Below are 13428 nucleotides of genomic sequence, written 5' to 3' on the forward strand. Positions count from 1 at the left end.
CCAGGGCAGCATAATGGTTCTCCCTCATCATGGTGGGGGGTTGGGAGTAGGGGTGGAACTGCCAGAAGTCACCAGCAGCCAGTGTCCTCCCTGTACCAGAACCCTGTCCTCCTCCCCAGGGCCGTGAGAGCAGTCCTTGCTAGCTGGATGCCTGATGGACAAAAGACGACCACTTTGGTTGGAAAGTTGTCTGGGAGTCCTCTGGAGATATTCAATAAGATGCAAATGGGTGATGCTTCCCATTATGGTAAATTCAAGGAAATAGTTTTAAAACAGTTTCAGATTACACCTGAAATTTATAGAGTAAAATTTAGAAGCCTTAAGAGATGGGCTGGATTGAGTAATGTGGCTTATGTAAATTAAATGAGAGATTTACTGGATAAGTGGGTGAAAGGAAAAGTATTTCAAGCTTTGAAGAAATGTGTGATCTGGTTGCTCAGGAGCATTTCCTGACTATGTCTAGTGATGATGTAAGACAGTGTTTATGGCTGTGACGAAATGGGACTGTTTTTAATGTTTCCTCTGAATACTGTGTTGGGGCCTCAGCTCTGGCCAACCCGCTGTCTCCTGGCAACTAATGGCGTGGGCCCTTCCCTCCTTTCAGGGGGATGCTAAAGATGGGGGAGAACAGAGACAAAGCCCAGAAAGGAGGGGCTGGAGGGGGTTTGGCAGTTTTGGAAGCTGGCTGGGAAATGGAGGGGAGCCCTTCTGGAGCTCAGGCCTCTCAGTGGGCCTGTGGCCTCCCTGGGGCCCCAGATAGACCTAACTAAAGGGGGTCCTGTTGTCTGTACCAACAAGACTGTTTTGGGCCATGTTCCTGTCATCTTAATAAACCTCTGTGTTACTGGCTGGCTGAGAGTCATGTCTGACTGTGAAGTGGGGGTGCAGGACCCTCTGGCTTCCCCAGGACCCCGCCTGGGTGGACTCGTTGTGGGAAGTGCAGAGAGGGGCAGAGGATGCTAAATGCTCCAAGGAGAGACCCAGGAGGTGAAGACGTGTGAGCTTCTTGCCCTGAACAAGTCGCTCCAAGGGAGAGGAGGCTCCTCCAAAGTCCCTGCCTGGCTTGGTGGGAAAGCAGTTCCAGATCATAGCCTGGGACTCCATTACAATGGGATCAAGAATTCATAGAATCTCCAGGTGGAAGGCGGGGGGGGGGGGCGGGGGGGGGCGACTCAGGAGGATCTAGTCCAAAACCCGCTCAAAGCAGGACCAACCCCAACTAAATCATCCCAGCCAGGGCTGTGTCAAGCCTGACCTTAAAAACCTCCACCTCCCTAGGGAACCCATTCCAGTGCTTCACTACCCTCCTAGGGAAAGTTTTTCCTAATATCCAACCTAAACCTCCCCCACTGCAACTTGAGACCATTACTCCTTGTTCTGTCATCTGCTACCACTGAGAACAGTCTAGATCCATCCTCTTTGGAACCCCTTCAGCTAGTTGAAGCTGCTATCAAATCCCCCCTCATTCTTCTCTTCTGCAGACTAAACAATCCCATTTCCCTCAGCCTCTCCTCAAAAGTCATGTGCTCCAGCCCCCTAATCATTTTTGTTGCCCTCCGCTGGACTCTTTCCAATTTTTCCACATCCTTCTTGTAGCGTGGGGCCCAAAACTGGACACAGTACTGCAGATGAGGCCTCACCAATACTGAAAAGAGGGGAATGATCAAGTCCCTCGATCTGCTGGCAATGCCCCTACTTATACAGCCCAAAATGCCGTTAGCCTTCTTGGCAACAAGGGCACACTGTCAACTCATATCCAGCTTCTCGTCTGCTGTAACCCCTAGGTCCTTTTCTGCAGAACTGCTGCGTAGCCATTCGGTCCCTACCTAGTCCCTACCATTGAGCCCGACGATCTAGCCAGCTTTCTATCCACCTCATACACCTTTACCCTGATATATCACGGGTTCCATACAATGCGGTAAAGCAGCGATTCCACGGATCAGCGCATCAGGTCCCAGCCCCGGGGCGCTCTGCTTCCCACCACCAGTGAGTGCGGGAAGGTTGGGGAAAGGACACCCCCCGTACCCACCTGCAGCTGGGAGCTGGCAGAGTGGAGCGGGCTGGGGCCAGGCTAGTGTGAAGAACTGGTGTGGCAGTGAAAATGCTAATGACCCACCTGACAAAGGGGAGGAGGCAGCCATTTGCAGGGCAGGTAAACTCCTTCCAACAGCTAAGCATAGGGCTGAGTAATGGGAGTGAGAAACAGACACCCTGGGGGGCAGGAGGGGATTCGTTGCATGGGCGTAGCCCTGGAGATGAAATGTAACTCCACGGGGGAGGGCCAGTAACATGCAAGGGCTCCTGACACCCCAAAGGCAGGCCTGTACTAAAGGGAAGAGAAAAGAACACATACGATGGTACTGGAAGGCTTGGGAAATGCAATGAATGCTCAACTGGCCTGTTGAACAGAAGGCGTGGGAGGAGCATCACACTTGGAAGCGCCTCCCTGTCAGGAATCTGCTGTAATTTTATGCCTCTTCACTCACAATCTATGGGCTGAGACAAAGAATTTCGTGCTGATGGTAAATCCTTTAAAAATGTATAACATGCATGATTTTTGGAAGAAACTTTTGTATGGGCCAGCGGCGACTCCAGCCACCAGCGCTCCAAGCGTGTGCCTGGGGCGGCAAGTCGTAGGGGGCACCCTGCCAGTCGCTGTGAGAGCAGCAGCCAGACTGCCTTCGGTGGCGCGCCTGCGGGAGGTCCACCGGTCCTGCAGATTTGGCGGCAATTCAGCAGAGGGTCAGCCGAAGCCACGGGACCAGGACCTCCTGCAGGTGTGTAGCCGAAGGCAGCCTGACTGCTGTGATTGGGGCAGCAAAAAAGCTAGAGCCGCCCCTGGTACGGGCTAGGAGTGGTAACAGGGAAGCCCTATAGGAATACTGTTTCTCAACTAGGACCTGTGAACAGGCCTGGAGCTTGGCACAGCAGAGAAAGCAGAACCAATCTAGACTGCTGTGTGGAAGGGGAAATGGAGGCCCACCAGCTTATGGCATTGGTGGCTAAATGCCAAGACACCTAAATGATATTAATATCCACATTGTGTTCACAATGCTGTAATTCAAAGGCTTTCAGGCAACTTGTAAAAAGAAACCAAGAACTTTGTAAAAACATCTGTTTTTGGTAACACTAAGGGCTTGTCTACACCACCCACCACATCGGCAGGTAGCGACTGTCACAGAGTATGGGGGAGTCCGGCCCTGCACTCCTCTTCCTGGGACTCACAGTGGCTCTCAGCCAGCCAGTAAAACAGAAGGTTTATTGGACAACAAGAATGAAGGATACAGCAGAGCTTGGAGGCACAACCAGGATCCCTCAATCTGGTCCTTCTGGGTGTTCAGGAAGCTTAATTCCCAGTTTGGGATTCCCTGAATTCCAACCACTCAGCCCAAAACTGAAACTGAACTAACTCCCTCTAGCCAGCCCCTTCCTTTGTCCAGCTTCCTGGGCAAAGGTGCTGACACCCCTGCCCCTACCTGCTAGGTTACAGGCTTAGATCCTGTTCCTCACCTGAAGTCCTCCCCGGCTCTCCCATGCCCCACACAGACAGTCCCTACTGCAACACAGCAATCAAGCCAGCGGAGGTTGATTTATCACATCTAGTATAGACGTGATAACTTGACCGCTGAGTGCTCTGCCGTCGACTCCAGCACTCCACCAGAATGAGAAGCGCAAGTGGAGTCAACAGGAGAGCATCAGCTGTCAACATACTGCAGTGAAGACACCGTGGGAAGCAGATCTAAATCCATCAACTTCAGCTATGCTAGTCACGTTGTCACTTGGTCACACATGTATCTTAGATCGACTCGCATGGTAATGTAGACAAGCCCTACGAAGTTAGTTAACTGTGACCTAAAGAGGATATTAGGCACACTGCCTTCGCATTAGTCAGTGCCTAACCCTGTGGCAGGAATCTAAGGGGGTAGGTGTGACACTGCACCCCATATTCTTCACAGAATGAACATGGCATAACTAAGCTGTATTTTATGGAAGATGGCTCATGTGAGGTATCGCTGGAAAGGTTCTGCTTTACTGAATTTGTATGCACATGTCAGCTCTGTAACTGAAGTTAGGATTATTGACTATATAACAGTCACAGCTGGGTTTTCCCTGGCGGAACGCCCACCATGCAGAATGCAGTCAGCCTAGGTGGGCCATTAGAAGGACCAATAGGTCTTTGAAGATGTGAATCTCCCTCCTTCCTGAGAAGTTTCCTGGGCTGCTGCTTTGACACTGCAGGGTCACCTGGAACTGGCTCCCATCCTGGGGGGTCAAAGTGGGAAACAAAGGAGTCTCGCCATATCAAATCCGATGTAAGGCTGGGGAGTGAGTCAATCTTGGTTCCTTTTTCACTGAACCCCACCCCCAAAGATGACTGCTTGAGACAAGGAAGAAACCAAGACACAGGGTGTCGGGGGGAGGACTGAACCCCAGCTGGGAATGGTGTCTGGCCCAGGAAGGATATTCTTGGAGTTACCCCTGCGGCTGGGGGTCACTGCAGGGTAAAGAATGTGGGGTGCATTGCTCCTTCTGGGCGTGCAAGTCTCCCTCTTGTCCAGCTCGGGTGGACTCAGCTCGAGGAGTGACCCAGGGATGCTGAAGGCTCTGAGGTTTGGTCACGGGAGGTAGGGAAGCCAAGGGGCTGACTGGGCCAGAGCCGTGCGAGAGCACCAGGCCTGGGGATCTGGGACAGCTGTCCTTTGCCCCCGGGAGCTGGCAGGGCGGGGAGGTAACATTCCTGCTGCAGTGTTGGCAGTGGCTGGGCCCCACACTCACCACCCCACCCGTCGTGCCCACCTCCTGCCGGGATCCAGCCAATGCCACGTGCGAGCTGCCAGGTACCAGAAGTGACTCTGCAGCCTGACCCACACGCTGACATCCCAGCGAGTTAACACGCTCACTCTGCCCAGAGTAGAGAGGCCAGAGCGCAGCCCCCGCCCATGGGGCACTGCCCAGGGCTGCTCCAGCTTATCAGCAGCAACCCTGCTTCAGGGGGAAACTGAGGCACCAAGCAGGGATGTGCTTTGCACATCCTCTGCCCCTGCCCAAGACCTTGTGAGTGGGAGGGAGGGGTGCAGCATAGCTCTCACAAGGTGAGGCTGGCCCAAGTGCAGACACGCTGAGTGCAGCAGGTACTGGTACCAATGGCACCAGCACGGCTAGCAATGGCAGTGTGGACGTGGGGCTCCAGCCTGGGCTGGCAAGGCTGGTACAGCTACCCAGGCTGCAATGCGAGATCCCCAAGCCCAAAGGGACTGGTGTGGTCACCCGCAAGGTGGGAGGGTCCCAGAGCTCAGAGCCGAGGGGGCTGGCTGGAAACCCCTCGAGTCAGTGCTGCCCACGCACAGGTGGCATTGCCAGGTGGGTGCTCTGAGCTCTGGCCCCAGCTGCCTCACTGTCCCATGTGGAGAAGGCGCTGCAGGAAGCTGCATCCTGTCGGTCCTGCCTGCGCAGCAGGTTATGACCATGGGCACCTGCTGGTGCTGAGCCTGCTTCCTGGGGAGCAGCTCCTGCCGGCTGCCCTCGGCTCCTGCAGACCCTGTCCCAGACCCTGGAGTCCCAGGATGGCCCCAGACCTCACCCCCAGCCCCACCCCAACAGCAGGGCCACGGCAAGGCCAGTCACTGAGCTTATTTCTCCAGTTCCTTGCCTGGGCTCCATGGACGACGGCTCAAAGGGCCCGTCGGGGCAGGGGCTCTCCAGCCAGGGGTGTGGCTTGATCGCCCTCAGCACTGCAGGCATCACTGGGGCACAGCTCAGTCTACCCCGGTGCCAGGGACTGCCGTGGGGCGCAGCTCAGTCACCCTGGGGACAGCCTTGGGGCAGGAATCAATCTCCCCCTGTGCTGGGGACAGCCATGGGGCACAGCTCAGACCCCCCAGCACCACGTGCCAGTGCTTTCTTTGCTGAGGCTGCCCAGGGGGCCCAGTTTGAGAATTGCTGTGTGATGTGCCCCCTGGAGTGCCCACAAGAGCCACTGCTGGGCCGGCCCCACAGACATTCGCTATGGCAGTCACAGATGGGGTGGCATGGGGGTCTTGCAGCTGGATGAGGGGAAAGAGGAGGGGGACCAGCCCCACAGCCATTTGTTCTGGCAGCAGCAGCAGAGGAAGGTGTGGCGTGGGAAGGAAGAGGATGGGGGCTGGCCCCACAGCCGTTCACTATGGCAGTTGCAGAGGAGGGTGCGGCGTGGGAGGACCCTGCGGCTGGGTGGGGGGCACAGGAAGGGGGCACTGGCCCCACAGCCATTCGCTATGTGTGGCGTGGGGGGGCCCTGAGGCTGGGTGGGGGGCACAGAAAGGGGGCGCTGGCCCCATAGCCATTCGCTATGGCAGTCACAGAGGAGGGTTCGGCGTGGGGGGGGGCAGGCCAGGCAGAAGGCTGGGGGAGACCGGGTTGGGTGTGGGGATGGGAGGGGCGCCGGCCCCATGGCTTCACAGCTGGTTCGCCTTCCAGGACAGGTAGGAATTCCAGACGACAGCCACCACCTGCACGACAGCCAGCCTGGGACAGAGATTCACAGGTTATAGGGCTAGAAGGGACCTCGAGATGTCGAGTCCAGTCCCCTGCCCTCATGGCAGGACCAAGTTCTGTCTAGACCAGGGGTCCCCAAGGCGGTGCCTGCGGGTGCCATGGTGCCCGTGTACTGGCTGGCAGATGAGCATCCGCCAAAATGCTGCTGAATTTCAGTGGTGACGCTTCTTGATGATGCTGCTTGTCGGTGGCATTTCGGCAGATGCTCATCCACCGCCATGGTCCTCCGTGGCTCGTCGTCTGGCACCCGCCAGACCAAAAAGGTTGGGGACCACTGGTCTCAACCATCCCAGATAGACATTTATCTAACCTACCCTTCAATATCTCCAGAGATGGAGAGTTCAAAACCTCCCTAGGCAATTTATTCCAGTGTCCAACCACCCTGACAGTTAGGAACTTTTTCCTAATGTCCAACCTAAACCACCCTTGCTGCAGTTTAAGCCCATTGCTTCTTGTTCTATCATTAGAGGCTAAGGTGAACAAGTTTTCTCCCTCCTCCTCATACACCCTTTAGATACCTGAAAACTGCTATCATGTCCCCTCTCAGTCTTCTCTCTTCCAAACTAAACAAACCCAATTCTTTCAGCCTTCCTTCATAGCTCATGTTCTCAAGACCTCTAATCATTCTTGTTGCTCTTCTCTGGACCCTCTCCAATTTCTCACATCTTTCTTGAAATGCGGTGCCCAGAACTGGACACAATACTCAGGTGAGGCCTAACCAGCGCAGAGCAGAGCGGAAGAATGACTTCTCGTGTCTTGCTCACAACACAACCTGTTAATGCATCCCAGAATCACGTTTGCTTTTTTGCAACAGTATCACACTGTTGGCTCATATTTAGCTTGTGGTCCACTATGACCCCAGATCCTAGAGGGGGAGCCTGGTCAGTGACGGCTGGCCTGACGCACACATGGGGGAGCTGCCGGGCGAGGGCTCTGCCCTTGCTGGGCAGCCCCCAGGCTCAGGCCAGGCTGCCTTGCAGCTCCCATTAGCTTGGGTGGAGCGGGCCTGCACTCTGGGGAGACAGTGAGGGGCCAGGCTAGCTGGGGCTCCTGGCCAGGCCCCTTCCTCCCAAGGCAAGCTGTCGCACCAGCGCGGGAAACCCCAAGCTGCACGCCCACTCTGTGCCCAGCCCACTGTCCCCTAACGCACAGCCTCCCTGGGCTGGGCAATGGGGGCAGGGTGGGTGGGGGGGGCAGATGGGAGCCATGGACAGGCAGGGGCAAGGTGAGGGGGTGCTGGGCACCCCAAGGGCAGGGGCAGGTGGGGGTTGGAAACCAGGGCAGGTGGGGGCATGGAGGGAGCAGGGCAGGTAGGGCAGGGATGTTGGGCAGATGGGAGCCATAGCACAGGCTAAGGTAGGTGGGGGTGCTGTGCACCCAAGGAGCAGGGGAGGGCAGAGAGGGAGCAGGGCAGGTAGGGGCGGATGTTGGGGCAGATGGGAGCCATGGCACGGCAGGGGCAGGCTCTGGGGCACTGGACACCCAAGCGGTGGGGGCAGGCGGGGCAGGGGCGGGGCAGGGCCTGACCTGTGGTTCAGGGGATGAAGTAGAAGTTGGCATCTGCACAGCTGGCCAAGAGCTGAAAGAGAGAAAGAAGGCGGCGGGGCGGCGGCGCACTTAGGCACATGCTGACGGGACCTGCAGCAGACTGCCAGCTGGATGCCCAGCCTCAGCCCCTCCCCCAGCACACTCTCCAGCCCACGCACCCTGGCACTGGGGACACCCACAGGGGCTGGGATACTCGGTTAAGTGAAATTCACCCAAATTCCTGAGGGTAAATACGTAATGGGGGAGGGAGCCTGGCAGCTCCACCCCCCCGGCCCCACAGGAGACAGGGGCACCTCTAGTCCCGTGGGGCAGGATGCTTGGCTGGCTGGTTGCAAGCCTGGTGTGGGCATGGCCATGCAGACAGTGGGATGGCCCCGGAGGAGATGCTCTGCCAGCCACAAGCCAGTGTGGTGTGGGGCAGAGGGAAGGCCCAGCCTGCAGGGCCGGCCCTGGAGCACCTGGGGAACCGCCTTGTGGCGCTGGTGCAGCGTCTGCACTTACGTAATAGTTGGTGAGCAGCGCGCCGGGTAATCCTGTGGAGGGAACAAGGGCAGTTATGCGCAAGGCTGGCCCAGGCAGCCATCAAGGAACATGGGCTGGGCATGGCACTCCCCTGCTGGGCACACGGCCTGGGCAAGCCCACTCCCTCCCCTGGCCCGGCACGCGGACTGGGCACGCTCACTCTCCTGGCCTGGGCACGTGGCTGGGCACGCCCCACTCCCTGGCCCGGGCACGCGGCTGGGCACACCCACTCCCCTGGCCCAGGCGTGTGGGCTGGGCACGCCCCACTCCCCTGACCTGGCACAAGGCCTGGGCAAGCCCACTCCCCTCCCCTGGCCCCGGCACTTGGGCTGGGCACGCTCACTCCCTGGCCTGGGCACACGGGCTGGCACGCTCACTCCCCTGGCCTGGGCACGTGGGCTGGGCACGCCCACTCCCCTGACCTGGGCACACGGCTGCAAGCCCACTCCCTCCCTGGCCCCGGCACGCGGACTGGGCACGCTCACTCTCCTGGCCTGGCACGTGGCCTGGCACGCCCCACTCCCCTGGCCCGGGCACGCGGCTGGGCACACCCCACTCCCCTGGCCCAGGCGTGTGGGCTGGGCACGCCCCAATCCCTGACCTGGCACAAGGCCTGGGCAAGCCCACTCCCCTCCCTGGCCCTGGCACACGGGCTGGCACACTCACTCCCCTGGCCTGGGCACACGGCCTGGGCACGCCCACTCCCCTGGCCCGGGCACGTGGGCTGGGCACGCCCCACTCCCTGGCCTGGGCACGCCCACTCCCCTGGCCCGGGCATGCGGGCTGGCACGCCCCACTCCCCTGGCCGGGCACTGGCCTGGGCACGCCCCACTCCCCTGGCCCGCATGCGGCTGGCACACCCACTCCCCTGGCCCAGGCGTGTGGGCTGGGCACGCCCCACTCCCCTGACCTGGGCACAGGCCTGGCAAGCCCACTCCCCTCCCCTGGCCTGGCACACGGGCTGGCACACTCACCTCCCCTGGCCTGGGCACACGGCCTGGGCACGCCCCACTCCCTGGCCCGGGCACGTGGGCTGGGCACGCCCCACTCCCCTGGCCTGGGCACGCCCCACTCCCCTGGCCGGCATGCGGGCTGGGCACCCCCACTCCCCTGGCCTGGGCACATGCGCTGGCACGCCCCACTCCCTGGCCCGGGCATGTGGGCTGGACATGCCCCTGCCCTGGCCAGGGCACGTGGGCTGGGCATGCCCCACTCCCCTGGCCTGGGCACGCAGGCTGGAAAGCCCACTCCCTGGCCCGGGCATGCCTCACTCCCCTGGCCGGGCATGTGGACTGGACATGCCCCACTCCCCTGGCCCGGGCACGCGGGCTGGGCATGCTCACTCCCCTGGCCCGGAGACGCGGGCTGGGCATGCTCACTCCCCTGGCCCGGGCACGCGGGCTGGGCACGCCCCACTCCCCTGGCCTGGTGCTCATGTGCTCTGGGGCGACCTTTGGCGTGGGCTCAAGGAGAAGCAATGGCTGTGGAGCTCGAAGCTGCTGATATCAGCCTGGGCGGGGGAGGGAGGTTCCGCTGTCACTTTTCTGGCTGGGCTTGGAGTGTATTTTTGTCAGGCTATTTATAGCCTGGCGTGCAGGTGCAGATCAGCCTCCCACCTGCCACCCCCTGCCCCTCACGTGGCCCCACACTGGCTCTGGAGCAAATCCCCCAGTGTGTCCACACCAGGAACCCGCCCAGCGCTAGCCAGCATCAGGCTGTGCGCCAGCCGGGCACATCGGCTCAGCCCTGCCAGGCAAGCAGCCAAGGCTGGTGCCCATGCAGAGCCCATCCAGGGAGCAGCTATGGACGTGCCAGCCAGGGGGCCTGCCAGCTCCCTGACACACACCGGAAAGCTTGCCCTAGCCCATGGCTACCAAAGGCCAAACCTCTACATGTTCCCACCGAGCCGGGGTGCTGTGGGGTATGACCAAGTGGGGACGTTCTTAATGCTGTCGTGGACTCGCAGGCCTGGGTGCTCTCAGCTCCCCACGGTTCCCAGGAAGAAGCCGTAGTGTGAAATGGAGGGGGGCCCAGATGGGGCTCTGGTCCCCCGGCCGCAAGATGGACCCTGCCCAGGGGTCCTGTTAGCTGTATCTACAAGCTCTGTTTTAGACTCTGTTCCTGTCATCGAATAAACCTCTGTGTTACTGGCTGGCTGAGAGTCACGTCTGACTGCAAAGTGGGGGTGCAGGACCCTGTGGCTTCCCCAGGACCCCACCTGGGCGGACTCTCTGTGGGAAGTGCACGGAGGGGCAGGGGATGCTGAATGCTCCAAGGAGAGACCCAGGAGGTGAAGCTGTGTGAGCTTCTTGCCCTGCAGACAGTCTGCTCCGAGGGAGAGGAGGCTCCCCAAAGTCCTGCCTGGCTTCGTATGGAGCAGTTCCAGAGCATCGCCCAGGGACTCCTGGGATGTACTGCACCCCATGGATGGCGCTTCTTGCAGTAAATGACTGGGGAGCAGTAAAATGAAGGAGTATTAACGAGGACCAGGCATGCTGAAGGCTGAGAGAGGTGGTTTCGGGGGGCGAAGGAGCTACGCTTAACCCCTGGGAGCGTATGACCAGCGAGAAGGACGGTTGCAGTAACGGGGGCCCCCTGGGGATTGCAGTGAGCAGTCTTGGGGCAGAGGAGTCTGCAGCTTGACCCTGGGAGAGAGGTGGTGACCCAGAGAAGGGCTGGCACACCAGGGGTTCTTCCTGGAAACCGTGGGGAGCTGAGAGCACCCAGGTCTGTGAGTCCACAACAACATTAAGAACATCCCCACTTCGTCACATGGGGCACAGCATGGCGTCAGTGAGGGGCAAGGACTGGGTGATCCCTGGGGCAAGAGAGGCAGTTTAGGGATGGACCCCCCTGGCCAAGCCCCCTCTGCACCAGGCACGCTCACAGCACTGGGCACAGGGCAGGCAGTGGCTGAGGGAATGTGCCAGGCAGCAGGAGCAGGGGCTGCAGGCTCAGAGCCCAGCCTGGGAGTGCTGAGGGGTCCCCCCCACCCACACAGAGCTTGGGTCGCTCCAGGCCTCACTCAGCAGCCCCCCATTGCCTGCAGAGGAGGGACGGGGCTCTGTGCCTGGGGCCCAGGGCAAGCAGCAGGCACGTGGCCTGGTGCCCCTGGAGCAGCAAGAAGCATTTGTTCTTGAAGGAGGAAGCAGCCCGGGCAGAGTCTCCATGTGCCCTCAGGACTCACTGCAGAGGGCCTGGCAGCCCTGCTGGGCCCCGTGTGCTGGGCAGAGGGGTTCCAGCTGCCCCTCTTGGCTCAGCCGAGAGCCGGCGCATGCTGCCAAGCTGGGGAGCAGCCCCTTCCCGGCCTGGCTGGCCCCGCTCCCAGCTGTGGTGACTCAGGCGGGGACTGGGCTGCGCGGGTGCCAGAGCTGGGGAGCGCACTGACTCACAGCCGGGGAGCGGCGCAGGGCACCGGGGGAGGGCCGGGGCACCGGCTCGCCGGGTGATTCACACTCGGCACTTGCTGACTCAGCCGCTTGCGTTGGTCTCAGACCACCGTGTAGACGAGCCACCTGCTAACGACTTTAGGGAGCTGCCAACGCAGACAGGTCCCCTCCCCCCCAGCAGACGGGGCCCTGGCACCCTGGTGTCACATGGGTCCTCCTGGCACCTTGCCAGGAGCCAGAGCCCGAAGCAGGGGCCTGTGTCGAGCCCCAGCACCAGGGAGACAAGACACATCCCGTGTGGACTGCTCCTCCCCAACCCAGCTCAGCCCACCCTGCCTCAGCTTCCACGCGACGCCCTCCCCCACTGGAGACCCCGACTCCAGCTGGACATTGGGGAGCAGGGTCAGAGCGGGAGGGTGGCACACCTGGGCTCCAGGGCACTGCCTATCTACGGGCCCCGGGCCCCAGCCCACCCCCTCCTGGGGACCTGGCAGACACCCGGGGGCCCATGATAGCCAGGGCAGAGGCTCATGGGGATCCTGCTGGGCCCCTCCAGTAACACCCCCTGCCCCCTCAGCAACTCAGCCACGGCTCCTGCCAGGGGCTCTAGTAACACCCCCTCCCCGCCCCAGCAACTCCCTTGGGACTCCTGCCACGGGGCTCCAGTAATGCCCCCTCTCCCCTGGTCCCCCCCGTGATTTTTCCAGGGCTCCCTCCAGGGTCTCCAGTAACACCCCCTCTCTCCTCCCCCCCTCACCTCCCAGCGACTCCCCCAGAGCTCCTGCCGGGCACCCCCAGTAATGCTCCCTCCCCCCACTCCCCTGCCCCCCAGTGATTCCCCCAGGGCTCCTGCCAGGCACCCTAGTAAATGCCCCTCCCCCTGCTCCCCAGCAGCTCCCCAGGGCTCCTGCCGGCACCCCAGTAATGCCCCCCCCACCCCCCAGCGACTCCCCCAGGGCTCCTGCCGGGCAGCACCCGCAACTTGAGACAGGAAGTGGCGAGCACAAGCTGCAGTTCCAGGGCTGTATTGCCCCGACACTGCTCGGGACTCACCGTCGGATCTTGGCCCAGTTCTCCTCAGTGGACAGGCCGTTGAGTGCCCCGGCGATGGCCAAGAAACAGCCCAGGAAGCAAGGTGGCCAACCCTCCCTGAAAGGGAGCAGCAGTGAGTGCCCAGCAGCCCCCATGTCCCTGGCCAGCTTCTCTGCACCCAGGCTGGAGCCACTCCATAACTTGGGCCGCTGCTGAGAACCCGTGCGCCTCAGCCTGGCCAGGCTGTGGGCACAGGGGCTCTGGCCAAGCTCAGGGGGGCAGGAGGTGAGGGGCTAACCCCTTTGCCCAATGCAGTCCTTGCAGGGCTTCAGCCAAGGCCTGCCCCATCTCTGCTGCAGACTCCCAGGAGACCCAGCCCCAGCGTGCAATGCAGGCAGGCTGC

At 60.8% G+C, this 13428-nt stretch overlaps 1 protein-coding gene across 1 annotated transcript in view; it reads right to left on the reverse strand.

Moving 5' to 3' along the window:
• Positions 1 to 276: 276 nt before the first annotated feature.
• MPV17 (mitochondrial inner membrane protein MPV17) overlaps positions 277 to 13428 on the reverse strand; it is a 47477-nt gene continuing 34325 nt past the window's right edge. The window contains exons 4-7 of the mRNA XM_075063511.1: positions 13047 to 13234; positions 8584 to 8615; positions 8062 to 8113; positions 277 to 6504 (exon numbers count right to left, since the gene is read on the reverse strand). Of these exons, the coding sequence (XP_074919612.1) occupies positions 6435 to 6504; positions 8062 to 8113; positions 8584 to 8615; positions 13047 to 13234 (342 nt within the window). The 3' untranslated portion in view covers positions 277 to 6434. The remainder of the gene's footprint in view (positions 6505 to 8061; positions 8114 to 8583; positions 8616 to 13046; positions 13235 to 13428) is intronic.

Source organism: Chelonoidis abingdonii, chromosome 3, assembly GCF_003597395.2.
Source record: "Chelonoidis abingdonii isolate Lonesome George chromosome 3, CheloAbing_2.0, whole genome shotgun sequence".
In the NCBI taxonomy this organism is placed as follows: Eukaryota; Metazoa; Chordata; order Testudines; family Testudinidae; genus Chelonoidis; species Chelonoidis abingdonii.